This window comes from Delphinus delphis, chromosome 10, assembly GCF_949987515.2.
Source record: "Delphinus delphis chromosome 10, mDelDel1.2, whole genome shotgun sequence".
Lineage (NCBI taxonomy): Eukaryota > Metazoa > Chordata > Mammalia > Artiodactyla > Delphinidae > Delphinus > Delphinus delphis.
In genome coordinates, this window is record NC_082692.2 from 69,054,582 (window position 1) to 69,076,503 (window position 21,922).

Consider the following 21,922-nt stretch of genomic DNA (forward strand, 5'->3'; position numbering starts at 1 on the left):
TTTTGTACCTCGTCTCCTGTGTGCCTGCTTGAAGAGGGGCTCTCTCGGAGGAGAGAGATGTGGAAAGAAAGAAATGGACAGCATTGTCCATTCCCACAAGGAGCCTGCAGTCTACCTGGCAAGCGGAAATGAATGTAAAACAACATAAGTTTGCATTTGATTAGAGCGGTTACGTTTTCCAAACACTTTAACAAATTTTTTATTTGGAAGTAATTTCAAATATACAGAAAAGTTGCAAGAATAAGAATATCTTAGTATAAGCAATCCAGGTACCCTTTACTCCAATTCATTTAATATTCTATTAATATTTTATCTTGTTTGCTCTTTAATCTGTCTATAGGGGGTGTGGACTGGTTTGTTAAAATATTTTAAAATTCCTTACTGTTTTTAGTTATTCGGGGGCGCACATTATCCCAGATTTGGCCCGTGAGGTGCTTCTCATGCCCCCATCATGTTTGCTTTGTTTTGTTTTGTTTTTTAAGCACTTTCTTACTCTCGTAGTCCTGTGTCTACCCTGCCCCAGCCCTGGAATCAGCCATTTCTCCAAAGACTACTGGTCCTTTTAATGGGAAATGGTAATAGAGACTGAGATCTGGGTGCCAGGTGTGCTCCTGACTACTGGGTCTGGGGGCATCTTTGTTTCTAGATCTTTCCAACAGAGCTAGGAGGTATATGCATTTACATACACGTACCTGCCTTTATACATGTAGTCATATGCATACATCTTTAGAAATCATGAGTTCACATCAGTATCCCAGTTGCAGTCCATCCCCAGAGGGCTCTTTCTAATGGTCCCCTTCCCGTCTTTCTATATCCGTCCTTCCACAGGGAGAACACTGGCTCCCAACTGCATTTACGCATTAACTCATTTGTGAAATCCTGTAATACGTCTAAAATAGTTTCAGCACCGTTTCATCCCTATCACTACAAAAAACCAAACTGACTAAAAAGAGTTGAGCATTTGTCTGTGGTTCTGCCCTTACCCCAGTCCTGTCCAGGATGGAGAGGATGCAGTCAAATGTTGATAAACTACTTGAACTAGTTTTGTCTTTCTCCTTCAGGGTGGTTATGGTATTCATTTGAAGTACAGTCGGATTCATTTGTTTCAGTTCACTTCCACTTTAGGGGTATTTTCCCTCCTTCCTGTCCCTGTTGATTTAATTAAAATTTTAATGTGTAAAACGTTAACATGATTCTAAAAGTCAAAATTACAGAAAAAGTGTCACTCCTACTTCATCCCCTCTGCTCCCTTTGTCCTCATCCTTTATTTTGTGCTTTATCTTTCAGGCACATCCTACAGTAGTGTTTGTTTCCTTATTTCCTCTTCTTTTGCATCCAAAGGGTAGCACAATATATGTGCTTTTTTGTCCAAGCACTTCTTAAAATCTTTTTTCTTGTTTTTTCCCCTTCTGATCTGGAACAGGTAGGCTTCTATCACATGTGAGTTGTCAGATTCCTAAGTCACTTGTGAAAGTCTGACGGTTTCTACCAATAGCTGTGTTACATTAACTTTTATAATAGTGACTTATTTAATCCCTTAGTAATAGGCTTCTAGAATGATAAATTCTTAAGTGAAATGGAAAACTGTTTTTTTCATCGTCCACTGAGGTTGATAAAGATTCAGTGGACTCAGGTGAGATTTCCTGGGATGCAAGGTTTGTTGTGATGGGAATGACTTGTTTTCCACTGAGCAGATAGTGGTACAGGGTTGATGGCGCACTTGCTGGCTTATCAGGGTCACTCTGAGCCCACTTTGATCCCATGTGTCCTTTTGTGCTTCCCCTATTCCACTGGCATCATGCAGCTTAGAGACCATTCAGAGCGGTTTGCAATTTTTCTCCTTTTGGTACTTGAGAAACCTCCTCCAATTGCCTTTTATTCTTCCCAGATTCAACAACTAAATGTTATACATTTGAACTTCACAACTGTGCAGTGCTTTGTGATGTTCACAATAGCATCTTATTGAATGTCTGACTTAATCCCTGTGAGACAGGAGAACAGGTAGCATGTCTGTTTTGCAGGTGAAGAAACTGAAGCTCAGAAAAGGAAAGTGACAGAGTGGGGACTAGAGTCCAGGTCTTCTGACTTAGAGCCCAGAGTGGTCTGGGAGGACCGATGGGACAGCTGAGTTTATCACAAAGAGCCCACCTCGCTTCACTTCCGCTGTGTCTCAGAGCCAGCAGAAGGAGATTTATGCCTTGTCAATCTCAGTTCTGTCCAAATCAGTAAATGTTACGCACCTGCTAAGTATTAGGCCATTCAGAACTGTCTAAAATCAGTTCAGAGCGTTTATATTAACAGCTTTGTTACATGAACAGTTATAATAGTGATTACTATTTAAGATAAATGGGCTACAAGCCAGGACTTTGCAGCGTTTTTTTGTTTTAAACATTTAAAAAAATTATTTCTTTGGCTGCATCGGGTCTTAGTTGTGACACGTGGGATCTTTCGTTGTGGCATGTGGTCTCTTCGTTGCAGCGTGTGGGCTCCAGAGCATGCGGGCTCAGTAGTTGCGGTGTGCAGGCTCTCTAGTTGTTCACTTGGGCTCTAGAGTGCATGGGCTTAGTTGCCCTGTGGCATGTGGGATCTCAGTTCCCTGACCAGGGATCGAACCCACATCCGCTGCACTGGAAGGCAGATTCCTAACCACTGAACCACCAGGGAAGTCCCATCGGCAGTGTTTTGTATTCTCAGAAATTTTAGTCACAGTAGGATTTTACCTATGCACGCTTTGCTGTGTCCCAACAACCAAGAATGTGCAACAGTGATGCAGCTTTTTAGAGAGAGGGGTTTTGGATTTCTAATGTAAAAAAACTTAATGAAATATGATATTAAAGCAAAATCCCCTGTGAAACTTAAGGGTGACTCTCTTGCTATCGTAGTAATTTTCTTTTTCAAGAACTCAGATGATATATGTAGCCAAAATAAGAATACCCTGCTTGTATATAATCATGTGAATTGAATACTCTCAGTTCAGAGTCAAAATATGCAGAAAGATTTGTGCTGGGATACTTTTGGTAAACAATAGAATTGAAGGCCCACAGACTTGGTCTTTATAGTGTATTTAAGAGAATAGATTACATGATGCATTTTCATATTGACACGTGACACTCCAAGGCCTCCACTTGTTCAAGAATGAGATTCTGGTTCAGGTGTGATATTTTCAAAGCTCAGATTCATTTGGTGGACCTACCCCGGACTGAGTTATGCGTGGCCGGTATCTCAGGAAGCCAAGGCTGAGAAGCCCCACGTCATTCTCGGTGTGGTTTGCGTGAGCAGCAAGATGCTGCCTGCAAAGGCCTTTCTGTTTCGAGAGGGAAGGTGTTCTCCCCAGGAGGAAGGGTCCTGGGCTGAGAGTGCAGGAAGCTTCTCTGGTCCTTGATGGGCTTCGGCTCCCCACGCGAACTCCCTGGAGTCAGCTCCCCCACGAGCCGGGCTCAGGATGCCCCACAGCCTCGCCGCCTCCTCACTTGCCAGTGGGTGAAGGTGGGACAGACCAGCCCTAACAGAGCCAAGGACAGATCCCAGGGCATCTGAAAACTGGGTGATGTGGTCGAAGGGCGATGAGGTTGTCCTTTCTCACGGGGCCGGGGGAGAGGGTGGCAGCTTGGTGAGGATTCTGGTTTCTTACCTGAAGCATTAGTGTCACTGGGTGTTCAAGTGTCGGTTCAGCCCATCGACAGTCCGGAGTTGGGGGGTGGGGAGAGATAGTAGAGGTTGGCTTTTTAGGTAAGCAGGTCACCTCCCCTTCGTCGCTTGGCTTGGGCGGGTTAATGGGTTAATGAGGTCCCTGCAAGGGAGATGTGCTGGCTTTGGGCTGGAAGGAAGGCAGACGTAGAGTCCGTCCGCGTTCAGGGGTCTGTGTGCAGAAGCTGCACTGCCTGTCATCTCATCTGCTTTCTTAGCTGCTTTTTAATCATACTTCCTAAATCCATAACACACACAACTTGGCTCCTTTAACAGTTCACGGTTGGAAACGCAGATGGTTCCTTGTATATGAGAATTGGGTAATCATCCACCTGACCTCCTGACTTGCCTGAGCAAGTGTGGGATTCTGTATATACGCAGAGATCCAGGCTTGCAGACGGGAAAGGTAGAGTAAACAACGAACAGTTGGGAACGTTTCCATGTCTGCCAGAGCCTTTCCAGGGCAGGTGTTCCCATAAATGGGCAACAAATCATACTGCCTTTTCCCCTTCTATAGGGAGCACTTCTGGGGAAAAGATCGTGGCGAGAAGCGAGGGTTAAGAAAGATAGCAGTGCTTCGTGGGTGCTCCATTTCTTGTCTGGGAAGGGGGAACGGGGCTGTGAGATGGGTCTGCTATGACCCTGTCCACCACTCTGGCCAGAACTGCAGCGGGTGGGGAGCTGGGGTCTCAGGACTCCTGGTTCGGACGAAGGGGCCAATACACGTTAGGAACACTGAGTGTTCCCTCCAAGTATGGAAGAAGCCCTCTGTGACCACAGCTTGGCCCTCGTGAATCCTTTCTCTCTCGAGCGTGATGCCGGCTATCTGAGGAGACTCTGGGGAGGTGGGGCATCTCTGAGTCCAGGCCCCTGGTGGGGGGTCACGGGCAGCTCGTGGTGTTTGGGGACTCGGCTTGTTGGGAGCACGGAGCTCCTGAAGGGAGTTCGTTTTCTGAGGGACGGTGCATGTGCGTTGGTGTGGTCTCTGCAACTCTGACCCCCACAGTCTTGCTTGGGAAGGCACTGTCGTGTGTCCTGTCCACGTGTGTGGCCCCCGTTGCTGTGCTCGTGTGGCTGTACTCGGTGCCGTGTGTCCTGCTGCAACACTGCTGTGCAGCAGGGCAGACGGCTCTCGGCAAGGGTACCCGGCGACGTCCTGACCTGTGCCTGTTCTCTTTGCCTCCCCCAGAGAATTCTCCAAGGAAAGGGAGAAGGCGAAAGCACGGGGAGACTTCCAGAAGCTGCGGGAGAAGCAGCAGCTGGAAGAGGATCTCAAGGGCTACTTGGATTGGATCACCCAAGCAGAAGATATTGATCCCGAGAACGAAGAAGAAGGAGGAGAGGAAAGCAAACGAAATAGTAGGTGGCGCCCCTCCTGCTCGGGACCAGACAGAGCCTGTGTGCCCTTCAGATGCCCGCCCACGCAGGTGTCTCTCCCTCTGACCTGGTCTGAGGCTGAGGCCTCCTCCCGGCCCTCCGGTTCCCTGACCTGCACATCAGCGAGAGCTGTGCGTTTACACCGACTCTGGATTTCTGCCTAGGGTGTGGGCTTTAGATGCGTATCTCGTCTTGTGGCTTTGTGGTCGGGGCGGGTCAGCCGGATGTGCCGTGTGCCCCTCTGGAATGGAGTAAGCCCCTTCTCTGTGGCAGGGGTGCAGTAAGACACCCTTGCGCCAGAGGAGACGAAGTTGTGCTTCCTCCAATTTAGAGCGAGTTATTGGAAGGGGCCTTGAAGAGCAGGGCGCCTTCGTCCCTCTGCTCCTTGCAGTGGCTTGGAGCTTAGCCCATGCTCAGCCCATCACCGGCCAGGAAGACAACAGTTCACTGTCTAGGGCGGTGTTAGGAGGCGTGTGAGTCAGCGGGGCCGCTCCAGAGCCCGTCCAGCTGGTACCCCACACGGGGACGCCGGGCATTGCTCGGTCCAGCACTGGAGTTCACTGTCATTGTCAACCACAGCCTGTCTTTCATCGTGTGCTCTTCTTGCTCTTACTCTTCCTGAGGCCACCTGTGCCTCAGGTAAAAGTGGAAATCGAAGTCTGGCGGTGGAGTCGACTAAGGTGTTGGTGATGTGTTGCAGATCTAGACTAGTTGATAGTAAAGACCGAGGGCGCTGGTCCACTGAGAGGCCTGGGGACGCAGGTTAGGCCCCGCCCCGTGGAGGATGGCTGGGTAGGCCCCCCCGGAGCGGAGCCCCTCCAACTTCATGCAGTCAGCCCTTCGTTCAGCAAGGCTGGGTGCGGGATGCCGGGCGGACCCGTGACGGGGGAGGACATGGTTTGCTCCTCCTGGGGAGGGCGGGCCCGCACACAGGTGAATGCGGCACGAGGAGACGGAGATGCGGGTCCGGCGAGGAGGCAGGCAGTGTGCCCAGAGGAGGAAGGGATGGCCTAGGGGTCTACGGCATAGCTGTGGGCTCGCGGGACCTGGGCCTTGAAGGACAAATGGACCTGAGATGTGTCAGGAAAAGCAATCTGAGTCGAGGCAGTGGCGTGAGAAGGACGTGGAGGTGGGCAGACAAAGGCTCGGGGAGGCCGTGATGGGCTCTTCCTTCAGCTGGAGCCCCGAGGGTGTGCAGGTGAGGGTGGGACGAAGCAGGGAGGGTGGCCGAGTGGAAGCTGAGGCTGAGCCCCAGGGTGGAGGGGATTCTTGAGCAAGACGGCCTTCGCGATTCTCCAAGCCTGGGACTCTGAGTCTGTGCTTCCGTGGAGAGCATTTCCTGTCATCAGGGATGCGCACTTGACTCAGTCCTGTATGCTAATGGCGGGGGAGGCCGGTGCACGCAGGCCCCCTGCTTCCCAGGCTGCACGACTGCCTCCTCAAGGAAAGCCTGGGGGTTGCCCCCTGAGGCCGAGGGAACTGGGGAGATCTCTAGACTAGGTTTGTCGACTATGGGATGAGAGTTTCTAAGTGGACTTTCATGGGAGTTCCACACCCGTGACGTGACCGCTTTGTGATGAGGTGTAAGGAGTGTCTGCATGTCTTCGGCGCAGCTCTGTCTGGGGCGTTCACACCAGAATCCCATGACCTTTGCAGAGCTTCTGCCCCTACAGCATGGCCAGCACAAGCCTGCAGCTCAGGGCTGCCTGCCCCCCTCTTTCCCTCTTTGTTCCCAAGCTGCAGTGTTGACGCTGTCCTGCAGAGGACCACCAGCCCCCTGCCTTGCTCTCCTAAGCCCAGCCCGTCACCTGTTCTGTGTAAACGGGCAAAGGTCTTGTCCTCTCTCTGGAGCAGAGCACCTTGCCCAGCCAGCGTAGGTGTGTCCTGTAGGGGCCGAGCAGGGCCCTCTTTTGTAGGTGGATGTCCTTTTGTCTCCTCATTGCTCCACCTCTAGAAACAGACAGGGGTCTACCTTAGCAGAGCCAACATCTGTTGTGCTAGATGTTTCTATGGCCCGTGATTTGAGGAGTAGGGGTTTTTGCTGGACTTGAGCCATTGTCTCCCAGTCATCCTGAGGGTCCACTCTTGTGTCCTAGCCCGTTTGCTGTGTCCTGCCACTGCCTGTAAGGGAACGTCTAATGGCAAAATCAGTGCCTCTACCTTTGGAGACCTTGCTGTGGTACCTTAGTGTGAGACAGAGGGGAGAAACTGGCATCTTAACCCAGGGCCTGCTGTCCGCTGTGGGAGCCCAGAAGGACACGGGGGTGCGGGCTGTGGGGGAAGCAGGGAAGGCCCCGCGGAGAGGCCGTGTCCCTGCTGCGCTCTGAGGGATGAACAGCCTTTGGCTATGGAAGGTTGGCGGGGGAGTGCTTTTTAGGCTGAGGAAATGGCATAAGCAAGGTGCAGAGGTACACATGTTCAAAACCCTTAAGTGCATTGCTTAGTAGAGTAATCAAGGAAAGAAATAAAGCCCCCTTAAAAGTTGCAGAGCCTCAGAATTCACTGTGCAACTGGTGCTCCAATGCCCAGAAAGCTACGCCGTGTCTCAGGGACGTCAGCATCATGGCTTCTGCTCTGCGCAGTGATGTCCAAGTGAACGTGCAGGACCAGCTCGGTGCTTGGTCCAGAAAGGCACCTCCTTCCAGCGCCCCCTGGCTTTTCATCAGCTCCTTTGCCAGGTGCCGGGGTGTCCTGTGGAGCGAGGCTTACAGTATTTCCCCAGTTGTCAGAGTCCCAGAGCCTTGACGGATGACGGTTGGAAATGAAGACGTAAATCCCAGGCTGTGGGAACCGTGTTGAGGTTTAACTGATTTGAGAAGAGACCCCAAGCCTCCTCCCAAGGAGCACCTTCCCTGCAGCCCAGACCTTCTGGAGGAGCAGTGCTGTCAGGGTTTCCCTGGGGCCTCCCGTGGCCGCCAACCGTTTCCTCCTTGCCACAGCCAGAAACACAGGGGAGAATGGCTCACCTCGGCCCACGTGGTCCTCCTCACCAGCGAACAGTGGCTGACTTACCACCTGCACACACCAGGTCTGGTCTCTGTTACCTGTTGGCAGGCAGTGAAGTGTGGGCATTGCCACTGTCCTCCCCGAGTGTGTGAGACTCACCCCCGACCCCAGCCCTGCCCTGCATTCTCTCTGGAAAACGGGTGGGGCACTCGCTCGGGCTCCTGACTGTGTCCACACTGTCTCAGGATGCTAACTCCATCGACTGTCCTTTTCAGTTGGGTCATGGATGCGTTGGGACAGTTTCTTCCCAGACATTCAGGAATTAACTGACAGTGTGAGAAGAAGCCTCCCTGATGGCTGAGGCTCAGCCTAGACCAAGGGGACTCTTGGAAGCCATTAATAACAGCAGGTGTCTTAAGCCCAACGAAGGCAGGGGCGGGGCCAGGAGGCACGTTGATGTCCCTTCTCTGGAGTTGGCTGCAGCTGAGTTTGGTGACTTGGAATTTGGACTGGAGTATTAGGCACATCACCGAACATCTCTGAGCACAGTTTCCTTGCCTGCAGGAAGGGGCAAAAGCTATTTGCTCACAGAGTGGTCATGAGGGTTAAATGTTCGATAACTGGTGAGAGTCGTCATAGCTGTCACAGTACTTGCTGCTGCTGTTGTCGTTAAACTCCAAGAAAACTTGACCTAAACAGAATTCTTTTTGGAGAAGTACTAGATCTCTACTCAACCTGAGGATGAGGACCCCTTTTCGGATCATCCCTGTACTTTCATATTGAAGAACTATAAGGTTCTCAAGTGTTGACGGAAAACAGATCTGTTGACTCGGTCACTTTCGAGATATGGTAGCACAGCCTTCTGGCCTTTGAAGTCCATTTCTAGTTTGGTGATGCTTGGTGTCAGAGAACAGATGTCAAATCAGGTGCTTGGAGAGGCACTCACATCATCTTTTCTCTCTGATCTACTGTCTGCATCTGTGGTACCCAACTCTGGCTGTATTGGGTTTGGCCAAAAGGTTCATTCGGCTTTTTCTGTAAGATGGCTCTGGTAGCACTTAGTTGTCTTCAACTTCATTCAAAACCATTTTGTTAGACTGTATGTGACCGCTGTCATATCAGTGTGCATTTAAAAAAAGACATCAAAATTGGTGAGTTTTTGTGTAGCCATTTTAATATTGAAGATGGAAGAGAAAAGCAACATTTTCGGCATATCATGCTTTATTATTTCAAGAAAGGTAAAAATGCAACCGAAATGCAAAAAAAAGATTTGTGCAGTGTATGGAGAAGGCGCTGTGACCGATCGAACGTGTCAAAAGTGGTCTGTGAAGTTTCACGCTGGAGATTTCCTGCTAGACGATGCTCCACGGTCAGGTAGACCATGAGGTTGAAGTTGGTAGTGATCAAATAGAGACGTTAATTGAGAACGATCAATGTTATACCACGCGGGAGATAGCCAACATACTCGAAATATCCGAATCAAACGTTGAAAATCATCGGCACCAGCTGGTATGTTAATTGCTCTGATGTTTGGGTTCCACATAAGTTAAATGAAAAAAGGCTTCTTGACCGTATTTCCACATGCGATTCTCTACTTAAACGTAATGAAAACGTTCTGTTTTTAAAACAAATTGTGATGGGCGATGAAAAGTGGATACTGTACAATAATGTGGAACAGAAGGGATCATGGGGCAAGGGAAATGAACCACCACCAACCACACCAAAGGCCGGTCTTCATCCAAAGAAGGCGATGTTGTGTATATGGTGGGATCGGAAGGGAGTCCTCTGTTATGAGCCCTTTCTGGAAAACCAAACGGTTAATTCCAACAAGTACTGCTCCGAATTAGACCAACTGAAAGCAGCACTTGACGAAAAGCGTCCAGAATTAATCAACATAAAACGCATAATCTTCCATCAGGATAATGCAAGACCGCGTGTTTCTTTGATGACCAGGCAAAAACTGTTACAGCTTGGCTGGGAAGTTCTGATTCACCCACCGTATTCAGCAGACATTGCACCTTCGGATTTCCGTTCATTTAGGTCTTTACAAAATTCTCTTAATGGATAAATTTCCAGTTCCCTGGAAGACTGTTAAAAGGCACCTGGAACAGTTTTTTGCTCAAAAAGATAAAAAGTTTTGGGAAGATGGAATTATGAAGTTGCCTGAAAAATGGCAGAAGGTAGTGGAACAAAAGGCTGACTACATTGTTCAATCAAGTTCTTGGTGAAAATGAAAAATGTGTCTTTTATTTTTGCTTAAAAACCAAAGGCACTTTTTGGCCAACCCAATACGTGACAGTCACCTGGGGAGTGAGGATGCATCCTGGTGCCGTGCCCCACCCCACACTGATTCACTGGTCTGTGGTGGCACCCACGCATGGCTCCCTGGAGGTTCCAGTGTGACACCAGGGTTGGGGACTCCTGAATGCCAGCACGCTGAATATCACACTTGGAAGAAGACAGAAGGAGAGACATTCCTTCCTTTATGCCTGTCTGGTAGCTACGGTGACAGGTAGCTCTGGCTTTGTGCGTCCACAGATTACGTACAACGCCATTTCCCTAAATTTCCTGATAGAAAGCTGGTGTTACACAATTAACTGAATGGGCAAGATTCCCTTGGAAGTTAGTTCCTCAGCTTTTGGGAAATTTTCAAGGATAATTTATTTAACTTTTTGCTGAGCTTCAAGTTTCTTAAGAGGCTCTGCCGAATCTCAAAGTGATGTTTTTAGACGTATGCAGCTGCTTCTGAGTTAACAATGGAGTTTTGCTGGGACCATTAAAATCTGAAAGCCTGAAATTCTATTTTAAACTCTTCTCATTGTCAGCGATTAGTTTTTTTTAAAAAGTAGCATTAAAAATAATGTAATCCTTTTCAAGGAAGCTCATTCTAAGATTCTGGCCAGAAAAGCAAGGCATTTTACTGTGGGAACTGTGAATGATCAATAATCCCTGTAAGTGGGAATATTTGATGCCCAAAGAAAGAGAGGGGAGGAGACCTGAAACTCCAACTCTGACCACTGGGGAGAGCCTGTGTCTTCTGTTCATCAGATCAGCTGTCCTGGAGGCTGTGAGCATTGTTCCTGCCCGCCTCGCGCTGGGAAGCTGCCCCCTCAGTGTACAAGGTTGTCATAGCTGGCACCCCCCTGCTGCACATGCCACCTTGATGCCTTTGACTGCAATGTTTGATTTGCGGGGTGGGCAGAAAACCAGAGATGCCGTAGCTGTTTGCAAGCACAAGGCGTGGGGATTTATTGGTCCTGTTTGAAAGGTTGTGTCTTCAAATTTTGATTTCTAAAACTGCTTTCCGCACAGTCAGACCACCTCAGGGTGCAAGTTCAAAATGGGAAACATTCAAGTAAAAGGTGTAAAGCAAACAGCAGCAGTTAGAGCTGCATATGGTAAACATGCATCCAGGACAGCCGCCCTCTCTGGAGAGGGCCCGGTGCTGGAGTTACGGGAGACACCCGCTCCCCTGGGCGGTACTGGGAGCCGTCGTCTGCCCGGGGCTGGCCTCACAGGAGCTGGTGGGAGACGGACCTGGGGATGGTTGCCCCACCATGGTAAGGAAGGCGGGCACTGCAGCCAGGTTTGTGGAGTCCCGACTCAGGGTGGTGTTTGTTTTTAATATACTTTGATTACATAAGCAATGTTTGCCCACTGTAAGGAATTCATATAATATCAAAGTTTAGAAAATAAGACCATTCTCTCATCCCTCTTCTTAGAGGGAAGCAGGTGTGGCAACGGGGGCCTGTTCTTTCCGGCCTCATCTGTGCACGCGAGAACCTGCATTTGCACAGACAGCACGCTCACTGGTCCCCACCGTTAGATCGCCCAGCACAGATGGTCCTGTAACTTGCCCCTTTCACTGAACCGTGTGCCGTAGACATCTTTCTGTGTTTTTTTAGACAACATTTTGGCTACTTTCAATAAGTGGCAGTTTAAATCTGCCGCAGTGGACTGGGTAATCTATAGGGCACGTGGAGGCTGCAGCAGTTGTCAGAGTTGGAGTTTTATGCTTGTTTGTGTGATTGTCTGGTTGCTCTCTTCCTGTGCCACGAGACTGGGAGCTCCGTGGGGGCAGGAATGGGGTCTGCTTCTATTCTGCACGGGGTGGCTGGCCCCTGGCACAGTCTTTGTCACACGTACAAGCTCGCAGTGGTTACCTGTTGAATGAAATAGCGCCAGATAATCTCTATCACAGGCTTCCTCTGTGCCAGACACTGCTCTAAAGGCAGTGGGTACGTGAGTCTGTTACTCCTCACGCAGCTCTGAGACCAGAACTTGACAGAGGAGGAAGACGAGTAAGCAGCCTCCCAGGGCCGCATGCCTGCTAAGTGGCAGAGCTGGGATTCCAGCCAAGGTTTTGCCACAGTCTGCCTGTTCGCCGCCACTCATCCCCCCAAATGCAGCAGTTGGGCGACCACCCGTGCCCTTCGTCCCATGGGAGCGATTGCCAGGAAGGGTTTTGCTGGGGCCCAGAGGAGGCCCGTTTCAGAAATGGACGTGTTATGCCGAGCGGTACCACTTCCCGTTCCCACCAGCCGTGCGTGCAAGTTTCCCCCACGCCCTTGCCCACCCGCCATTCCTTTCGCTGCCCTTGCACTGCCCAGGGGCGTGTGGCCTCTACACCAGAGTGGCCGTTGTATCACAGAGCTGCGTGGGGCTGGAGACCCTAGAATCATTTTCTCGTGCCCCAGTGGCCACAGGGGAGTTGTCATGGTTGACTACGCCCCGCCCATGCTCGTATCGCTGTATTTCACCATATTTACAATTCACCTCTTAGAACAACTCTGTGAAGTGCAGGTCCAACTGTTATTAGCCTGTTACAAGTGAAGAAGCTGAGGTTTCACCTTCGTACCACCATCAGGTACCACGTCCCCAGTCGTTCAGCCAGTAAGTGGCAGGGCTGGGATTAGACCTGGTCTGTCCAGGTCCAGAGACCACCACTTGAACCCCTAGTGTCCTGCCTCATATAGTGATGCTGGCTGGACTCACAGAGCCAGTCAGCACCCAAGACTCCTGCTGAAGTGCCCTCTCCCTAACGCCCTTCTTACAGGGGAAGCCAGACCTTGGGAACCTTTGTCCAGAGTTGGGTTAGTTGGTTGTTTATTTAGGACAGGTTTTCGAAGACCGGCGTTATGTATACTAGCTACAGAAGGTGCACGTCCGCTCTCCCCGTCAGACCCTGAACTATGGGTTTCTCCGTGCAAGGGGGGTAGTTTTGGGGTTTGTGTATCAGAGCCCGTGGATGGGACCACCTCTGGCGTCCTCGGGCCTGCTGGCATCGCTGTTGCTGCTCTCTACTGAAGCATAATGGAATTGCCTGTGTTCCACCCAAGGGGTCACATTGGCCGACCTGCTAAATGAGGATAAGAAGAAAAGGAGGTTTTGCGGCTTTCGCCAACACAGGGCTAAAGATCACGGTAAAATGCTGAGATTGAACTTTCTCTTTGGGAGACTCTTCTCCCCAGACTTCTGATGCCTTTTCCTTACACGCGGGCATGGTGTGAGGTGCATGTGCTGTGTGCTGTGTTTGTAAGATGCCTATGTTTTCATTTGATTTCTTTGAAACTTGGCCGTGTTGTTTTCCTCTTGTCTTTCCCCCAGATGTGTGACTTAGCCAACATAGCATTGCAGTTTCCTCTGTTTGAACTGTACCTTTTAAAGAAGCAGCTGAACCAACTCAGAAAATTTATTTAATTCCGCACGAATATTCTTAGACTGGAAGACAGACTTTTTAAACACTTTCCCCCAAATGATGCTTTTTAATCTAAACTGTTTGGAAATTCCAGTGGTGTTATTTGATTGATTTTTTTCTTTTCCAGGTTACATGTTTCACATGGCCTCTGGGTCTTCCAATCTCTGGCTGGTTTGCCCAGGACCAGGCTAAAGCTAGTAGTGTCAGTTTCGAGAATGAAGTTAAAAGCAGACTTCTAGGATGCTACGATTTGGGCATCCCCTTGCCTTTACAAGTGGGAATGGGGAAAGGGCTTATGTAGGAAACAGCTGAGTATCTATCTGTGCTCTAGACTAATGCTTAACATAGCCCCTCATCAGAAGCCCTGGAGTTGGCGTCAGGACCATCCCCATGCAGGGCAGTTATGCAAACAACTGGCGTCCTGCCCTGCCTGCCCGAGCCACTCCTGTGGTCCCGCAGCAGCACAAGGCTTTGCCTGTGCACTCCTGGTTAGTGTCACCGAGGTCAGCCCTGGCCAGACGACTTTGGAGGAGTCTGTGTGAGAAAATTCAGACTTAGGGACACAAAGCCAGCCGCCGGGAGAGCAGAGGGTTCACGTTGCCCTGTTTGCTGAAGCGTGGTCTCAGCCACTCGTGGGAATGCCGAGCGCAGCGGTGATGGGAACTGGACTTGAACAAGTCCTGGATGGGCCGAATGAAGGTTGTATTAGATTCCTACTCTCTTCAGAAGGCCCGGAAGTGGGAAGGGACACTGAGTGTGAGATGTGAGCCCTGCGTCACTCTGAGAGCATGTGGTGGCCCCGAGAGGAGGAACTTGCCTGGGACTGGGAGCAGGTCTGGGGGCAGAGACAGAGCTGACTCTCGCGACTTTAGTGCCCGCAGAGGTTCGTGAAGAAGCTTGGTGCGGCTCTGAAGGCCGCCGCAGGAAAAATGGGCTTCAGCTAAGCAGGAAATGTTGTGATGGCCACGAGAAATAAGTTTTCAAAGACTGACGCCTACAAGCTCCGGTGGGTCGTCACGAGCAGATGAGTGGTTTCCGTCCTAGGGGAGCAGACACCCCTCCTTGGGCACGTAGATGCCCGTCCTTAGCGGGGCCTTGGGCCTCGTGGCTTTTCAAGGATTCTTGAGGCTTCTGGGTGAGCCTTGAGGTCTGCAGGAAGAGGAAGCAGCCTAATGTTTTCAGGAAACTTTCTGTATTTTGTTGGGGTCGGGGGGTCTTTTATTGACTGAGCTACCTAGGAACCCTAAAGAAGGCCCCTGACATTCCTGGTGATGCTAGTGCGGTTGGAGCCCTTGTCGGGATGCTGTGTTCCCCATGTCACTGGTCATACAGAAACAGTTACTATCAGGGCACGATTCTTGCTTTAGACACAGAAACCTTGGTCTGGCCTTGACCCACATTCTCCAGCACGAGTCTGGCTTCTTTACAGCAACGAGAGTCCGTTAGCCTGTGACGGCTGAGCGTGTTACCACTAGCAAGCACAGGCAGATTCCTCCAGGGGATGTCGTGGCACTGCCCGTGCTTGTCATGAAAATAAGATAAAAACACGAGATCTTGGCTTTGGAGCCCCTGTCCCCAAGGAGGGCAGCCATGATCCTGCCACTGCTCAGCTGTCTAACCTCACCGCCACCCCCTGCCTTTGAAAGGAAAGAGTGAGAAGCTTTAGGCTGCTGGGGCGTGGAGAGAAGTGCTAGAAGAGACCCGTGAGGGTGCAAGAAAGCCTGTCCCGTGGAGAACAGGGGAGCGAGGGTCCTAGAGGCCCAGGACATGTGTGAGCGAGGCTGTCCCAAGAGGAGGCTGGCGAGCTCCAGGCTCACTTGGCAAAGGTCCCCGTGGTTCCTGGCCCCGTGGCTGGCAGAGGTCTCTCGGGGGCTGCTCCCTCCTGTGCTGTTCCACTCTCCAGGGCGCTCTGCCCGGAGGTGACTTGGACCCAGTTCTCATGCGCCAACTGCTGGCCTCCTGGCCACCCTCCTGAGGGGTGGGCAGCAGCTTCCCAGTACTGCTCGTGTCTTGCTCTCCTTGCTGAGCTGTGGGGGAATGCAAGGGAAACCCCCTTGGTGCTGGGAGTGAAATCAGACAGCCTGTGGGTGTTTCCTCTTTACAGCAGTTCTGTCAGGTCAGAGGTAAATTGGTCTTAGAGGTGCAGTTGCCCAACAGCTCATTTATAGATTTGGTAACTAAGCCCCGGGAGAAAGGGGACTTGTCCCCGTACCACCGATGGCAGAGACCGAGCTTCTCTGACTTCTGTCCTAGAGGCTTTGGGCTCAGTAGCCTCCGTCACTCAAGGAGGTTAGTCTGAGATTTTGCTGTGCCTGTTAGTAGTGAAGATAATTTGGGGGCTGCCTATTTGGACCCACACAGAGGCTCATTCAGACCCCTGAGCGTGCGTACCCATGCACGTGTGCATGCGTGTATTTGTGTGTTGACTTCCCTCTGAATTCACAAACCAGGCAGATATAGTTGAGAATTACGTCGTCCTTCAGAGAGAAGGTAGATAGAGGAATGTTGACACGTTGGTGAGGATGGTGTTGTGCTAGCCTGAGAAACAGCGTGTTTCCCTGGTTTATTTTGTGTGGCATTACCCATGATGGCGTCCAGGCCCTACAATTAGATCCTAAAGAGAAATAGTGTGACCCGCTATCCACAGAGAGTGCTCCTAGCGGGGGCCAAGCCCAGGCTGCCTGGGTGGCCCTGGCAACTCTCACTTGCAGTCCAGGGTGTGCTGGGCTCCTGGCTGGCTGGCACCATCCCCTCGCCGACAGCAGCACCTCTGGGCCCCTTCTCAGCGCACACACACTCAAAGCCTGAGGGTCTGCCCTGGAGCTCTCCCCAGAGATCCCAGTACCTGGAATCAACTGCAAAGCGTAGGCCCTGAGCTACCCCAGATTTTCCGCAGGCGGATTGCAGGGCAAGTCAGCATCCTGGCACGGGCGACAGGCTTGTTCTAGTGCCTGGTTTCAGCTGGAGTCATTGAAAAGTGTTTTCAAATTCATGTTTTAAAAATGAAAATTTCCTCAACAAAGCTCTAAAGTTTCCTGAAACGTGTAAAGGAAAAGGACTAATAGCCTCTCTGCATGCAGATGGCCCCGGCTTCTTCTGCAGGAGGGTCTGGTGCCTGTAGGTCTGAGGGGGTCTCTCTGTTGCAGCCCTAATTAGGCCTAGCCGCTGGTCAGCAGTGAATGCTGACTCCCTGCTCAAGGCGACAGAGAGGTCACCCTGAATGGGGCAGATCTGATGCTGCGGCAGCCGGTTAGGGAGAGGGGCACATGTTCTGATCATTCGTCCTTGGGTTTACTTACTTGGGCTTTTATAATTCTTTCTGTTTGCATTTTTATGAAGTCCCAGTAGTCCCCGTGCCACCTGCATTTTTGTACTCCCCACATTTGCTGGGCTGATCTCCTGGAAGTGGTCTGGCTAATTAGGACCAGACAGCAAGGCTGGTGGGTAACACGCTTGCCTGGTTTTTGGAACTTTTTGATTTATGGAGTTTTAAGTATATCCCCATACACATACCAACATGTACCAATACTGAAACATACACCAGTGTATTTAAGGATGCACCAGAGCCACACGGGTGGTGTGGCACGGTGGCAGGGACTCAGGAGAGCTTTCTCCTCACACATCTGAGCTGCGTGTCCCAAGGCAAGTGGGTCAGTTCTCTCATCTGTGAAATCACAGCGTTTGCTCATGTCATCTCAGAAGCCCCTTCCAGTTCTAACAGTCTGTGACTCTCCTGTCTTGATTTTTTAAAACGTAGATGGGATCCTATTGGGGCTAAGTGAAGTGAAATCCATATCAATTTATGAACATTACAAAAATGAATGCCTGGTGCCAGTGAAGGGTGAAATGTTTTAATGTACAAACAAGCTCCTTGGTTATGCCCACTGGGCCCTGTGTCTTCTATATGTCTGGAAAAGGAAACACTCCTTTGGCTGCAGGGAGAGGCTGGAGTGGACGGGAAGGGTGCCAGGGCCCTGGCCAGAGCCTGGCTCCTCGGCCTGGGGGGAGGGACTGGATCCAGATCCATTTCCAGGACCAAATGAGGTCACCACATTCTGGAGTGGTCACTGCTCTCTTCCCCCAGCTGCCCCTTCTTCTCCTCCTCCTGAGCCCTAGGGACGTGACTCTGGAACAGATTTATTTATTAGGGACCTATGGCTCTGTAGGTGTCAAACAGTGATGCCAGAAAAGTTGCTTTCCATACAACAGGCTAAATGAGAAGTAACTCAGTTTAAGACAGAAAAGATACAAACCACGGGTGTTGGCCGAGGCTGGTTCAGAAGTGCGGAAGGCTGTTCAAAAGAGAATCCTCTGTGCAGTAGTAGAAGTGGGCAGGGCGAAGTGACACTGGATTTGGACCAACTAGGGAGTGTCGCCTTGCTTCCAGGGAGCTCCAGGAAAGCTTTTCTGAGATGATGGATTCATCATATATGGGCCTCACTGATGGCCCAACACTGCAGACCCACTCTGTATCTCACCTCTTACAGTTCTGCCAGCAGCCCTGTGAGGTTAAGTACTCCCCAGTTTACAGATGAGAAAATGAAGCCTTGGAGATGTTCGGTCACACGTGTGGGGTGAAACTTAGACCTGGCCAACCTGAGAGCCCACCTTAACCACTGTCCCATCCCACCTGAAGGATGGAGCCCGCTTGGCCAGCAGGAGGGTTCTCTCCAGCAGTGCAGCCTCAGTTTCTGCTTGGGGAGTTCAGTTTTATTTCATAGCTCCCCACCCCCACCCCTAGTCCAGGGAGCAGCTTGTACATTTCATTCACTAGTAGTTGGCACAGAGCCAGAAATGCAAAATGATGTCCCTCCCCGTCCCCTGCCCCCCTTCCCCTAGGCAGGGTGGTGTAATTTATCTGTTTGGATCGGATCATTTGAGAAACAAGCTTCAGGAATGAAATGCAGCAACTCTATTGATGTCATCATGGGAGTAAAAAGCCACAAAGCTTTCGCCTGTTCAGGAGAAGTTTGCTCTTTCGGAAATAGTGACTGAAGTTACGGTATGATTAACAGTGGTTAATAGTAGAACCATGAAGTGGCAAACTGTTAGAGATGGAAGTGACCCTCAGGAGTCTAGACGTAGCGTCCCCACTTTACAGGCAGGACACTGAAGCCTGAAGAGAGGTGGGACTGCCCGGGGCAGAGCCAGGACCTAACTGAGGCCGAGGGCCCTCACCCACCCACCCCACCCCCGCCCCATGCTGCTCTCAACTTCTGTCCTCTCAGTGGTGGCACTAAGCACCAAGAAGAACATTCCACAAAGACGACTCATGCTCACGTTTGTAAGGGTCTCCCACCATGCTTTTCTTTGTGCGGTTCCTGAAGATAAGGGTGACCTGTAGGAGGAACCTCTGACAATGAACTTGGCTGACTCAGGATTTTTTGCTCTTTCTGCTGAAGTCAGAGCATGGAACAGTAATGCAGGAGTGAACTGCATGAGCAGCCTCCTGTGTGTGTGTGTTTCTATCTCTCCATGGAGCTTTTTGTTAAAGGTTTTCCTGTGATTGGATTGTGGGCTTTTTTTCTTGCGGGCGGGCGGTGTTTTTGTCTGTTTTTTGCATGGAATGGTGAAAGAGTGGATCAAAGTTTGTAGCTGGTTTCTTTCGACCTAACTAAGGAAGAAAAAGGTTATTCTGTGAGAATACCAGCTGTGTTATATGGGTCTGTAATGATCATTTTGTCTTCACTTTTGAAACCTTTGCCTAAATGTGCCTGGAGGTAGCTATTGAGCCCCACCCCTCGCAAGCAGGCTCAGTTCCCTGGGTGCTCACAGAAGGGAAGGGGTCTTCTTCAGTGCCTCAGAAAAGATGTTTCTCAGCTCTCTGGGCCCTTCGAGTCAGGTCTGCGTCCATCCCTGCCATTCACACCCTGTCTTCCCGCTGAGCAGGGTCCGCAGGCGTGCACTGCACAGACAGAGCTCGCTGGTCCCGCACCTTCACCCTGCGTGCCTGAGCTGGTCTCAGACTCCGCCCCACAGCACTCCAGGCACCACTGCCGGGTTTTACAGCTGAAACCAAGGCGTCCTTCCTAAGAGGAACCATATGGGCAGAGCTTGCAGGGGGAAAGGGTTTCCTGTTGGCACCGTTAGGTCTATAAGAACCATAAGGTCACTGCAGTTCAAAGTTATGCATCAAGGAATAGAAGAAGTGCATGGGTTCGGGTGATTCTCCTGTGTTTCAACCTTTGACCACCTCTCCTAACCCCAGAGCAGAATTAGTTGTTACCGCACTTGGTCAGACCCCTGCGGTAGCTCTTGTCACAGTAGATTGAAGTCCACTGGGGGGCTGCCTCTCCCGTGGGCCCTCCAGGGCAGGTGCAGAGCCCAGTCCCTCTCTGCGTCCCGCATCTCCTTTGCTGCCTGGTCTCCAGCACACGTCCGTGATGTTTCTAGGGTTGAATCAAGTGGAGGAGAAAAAACACCCATGTGCCAGATGGTGGCTCTGGGTGGGTCCCAGGGCCACCTGACACTAGCAGGTGCATTTCAACATTTCTTCCGCTTCTGCTCAGGATCGTGCTATGGGGGAGGGAGATGTGCCCAGAGACCCTGGTAGCACTGGGACCACAGGCAGCTTTGCCTTCTGGTCGCTGGTTGAGAGAAAACCTTCTTCTCCCCATAAGGCTACTTCTTGGTGCTCTAGTGCCGGTGTCTTTGGTCGGCACCTTCTGCATCTTGGCTTCACAAGCTGGGCAGAAGAACATCAGATAGATTAACGGAAAATGAGTCAAATTCTTAATTTTTTAGAGAGATTTTATGCTTGGTACCTTCATGCACTCCTCCCTCTATAATACCTCCTCTCCTTCAGTATATTTAAAATAAGAATTTGTGAAATATTAGGTTTGTTTACAGATTTTCTAGAGTGCTTCTTGTTGGGACAAGAAAAGATGTAGCTGTAACTGAGATGTTTTGATGGCCTCTCAGCGCAAACCTGGAAATCAGAAGAATAAGCTGGCGCCAGGCACAGCGGCAGGATTCAGTTTGGTCCCCAGGCTTCTTCTCTTGGGAACTTGGATGGACAGGATCTCTTCCTGTCGGGGGACTTTGTGGGAAGTCCTCGGCAGATCACGGAAATGAGGGCTCCCCGCTGTGGAGGCGCCTGGCTTCTTGGCATTTCCTTTCGCCAGTCAAACCCCTGAGGACCCTTCATCACCCTCCTCGCCCTCTTGCCAGATTCCCCAAGGGTCAGCCTGGAGGCAGAGATCACATCTGTCCCGTCCCCGGGCGCACAGTGCATCCGTGGTACCACTTAAAGCGTTTCTTCTCCCCACAGCCAGCATGCCCACCAGTGAGACGGAGTCTGTGAACACGGAGAACGTGAGTGGGGAAGGCGAGAACCAAGGCTGCTGTGGGAGCCTCTGGTGAGTGGGGTGGGAGGGGGGGGTGCCCTGAACTCTCAGCTCCTCCTGGCTTCTTAGAGAAGCAGATATGAGGAAGACACCCAGATTTCAGGGGAGCCCTGGAGCCATGGCCTCAGGTGCAAGCGGGGTGGGGCGGGCTCACCCTGGACCCCTTGGTCCTCCCCCTAGCCCAGATGCCCCAGACCCCCAGCATTTCACCTGCCTCTTCCCTCAGAGCGGTCTGTCCCACTGGGGTGGAGCCTGCCGCGGGCTGAGCCGGGTAACCCAGCAATTCCCCTGTGTCTACTAGGTGCTGGTGGAGAAGAAGAGGCACCACCAAGGCCGGGCCCTCTGGGTGTCGGCGGTGGGGGTAAAAGGCCTGATTCTCTGAGCCTGGTGCTGGCGTCAGTGCTTTGAAGGGCTTGTATGGCAGAATAGAATGTGCTACGTGTTTAAGTTTCCTTCACTCACGGGGTCTCCCCACCTCACGTATAGTGGCTGGATAACAAGACCCCGCCCTCCTCGGCTCACGCACTTTGTCTGGAGCCCTGCACCACCCTCTCCCAGCCGTGGAGGATGCCGTCACTCTAACACCCACTGGCTTTTTTCTAGACGAGCTGGGCTGCAGCAGCGGGTGCACCAGCAGCGTGCGGCGTGCAGAGCATCGCCTGCTTTGGGGGAGGCCCGTGCGGTTTTGTCTGCTTTCTGCTGGTGTCCTTTGGGTCTTATGTCTGTTGAGTACAGGCGTCATTTTTAAGAGAATCTGATCTCCTTGGCAGAGGTTCATAAAAATGATGTGTTCGGAGCAGGAAGCTCAACCGTTTATGAAGTCGATTTGCCTCCTCTCTCTTGCCCTGCCCTCCTACGATAGCATGAA

The 21,922-nt window shown here is 51.1% G+C and overlaps 1 protein-coding gene across 5 annotated transcripts in view; it reads left to right on the plus strand.

Moving 5' to 3' along the window:
* Positions 1-21,922, plus strand: part of CACNA1D (calcium voltage-gated channel subunit alpha1 D) — a 322,500-nt gene that overhangs the window by 209,052 nt on the left and 91,526 nt on the right. For 3 of the 5 annotated variants that reach the window (XM_060022694.1, XM_060022695.1, XM_060022693.1), the window contains exons 9-10: positions 4,877-5,046; positions 20,979-21,066. In XM_060022694.1, coding sequence (XP_059878677.1) covers positions 4,877-5,046; positions 20,979-21,066 — 258 coding nt within the window. Of the gene's footprint in view, positions 1-4,876; positions 5,047-20,978; positions 21,067-21,355; positions 21,416-21,922 lie in introns of all 5 variants that reach the window. The other 2 variants (XM_060022691.1, XM_060022692.1) reach the window with 1 other exon arrangement.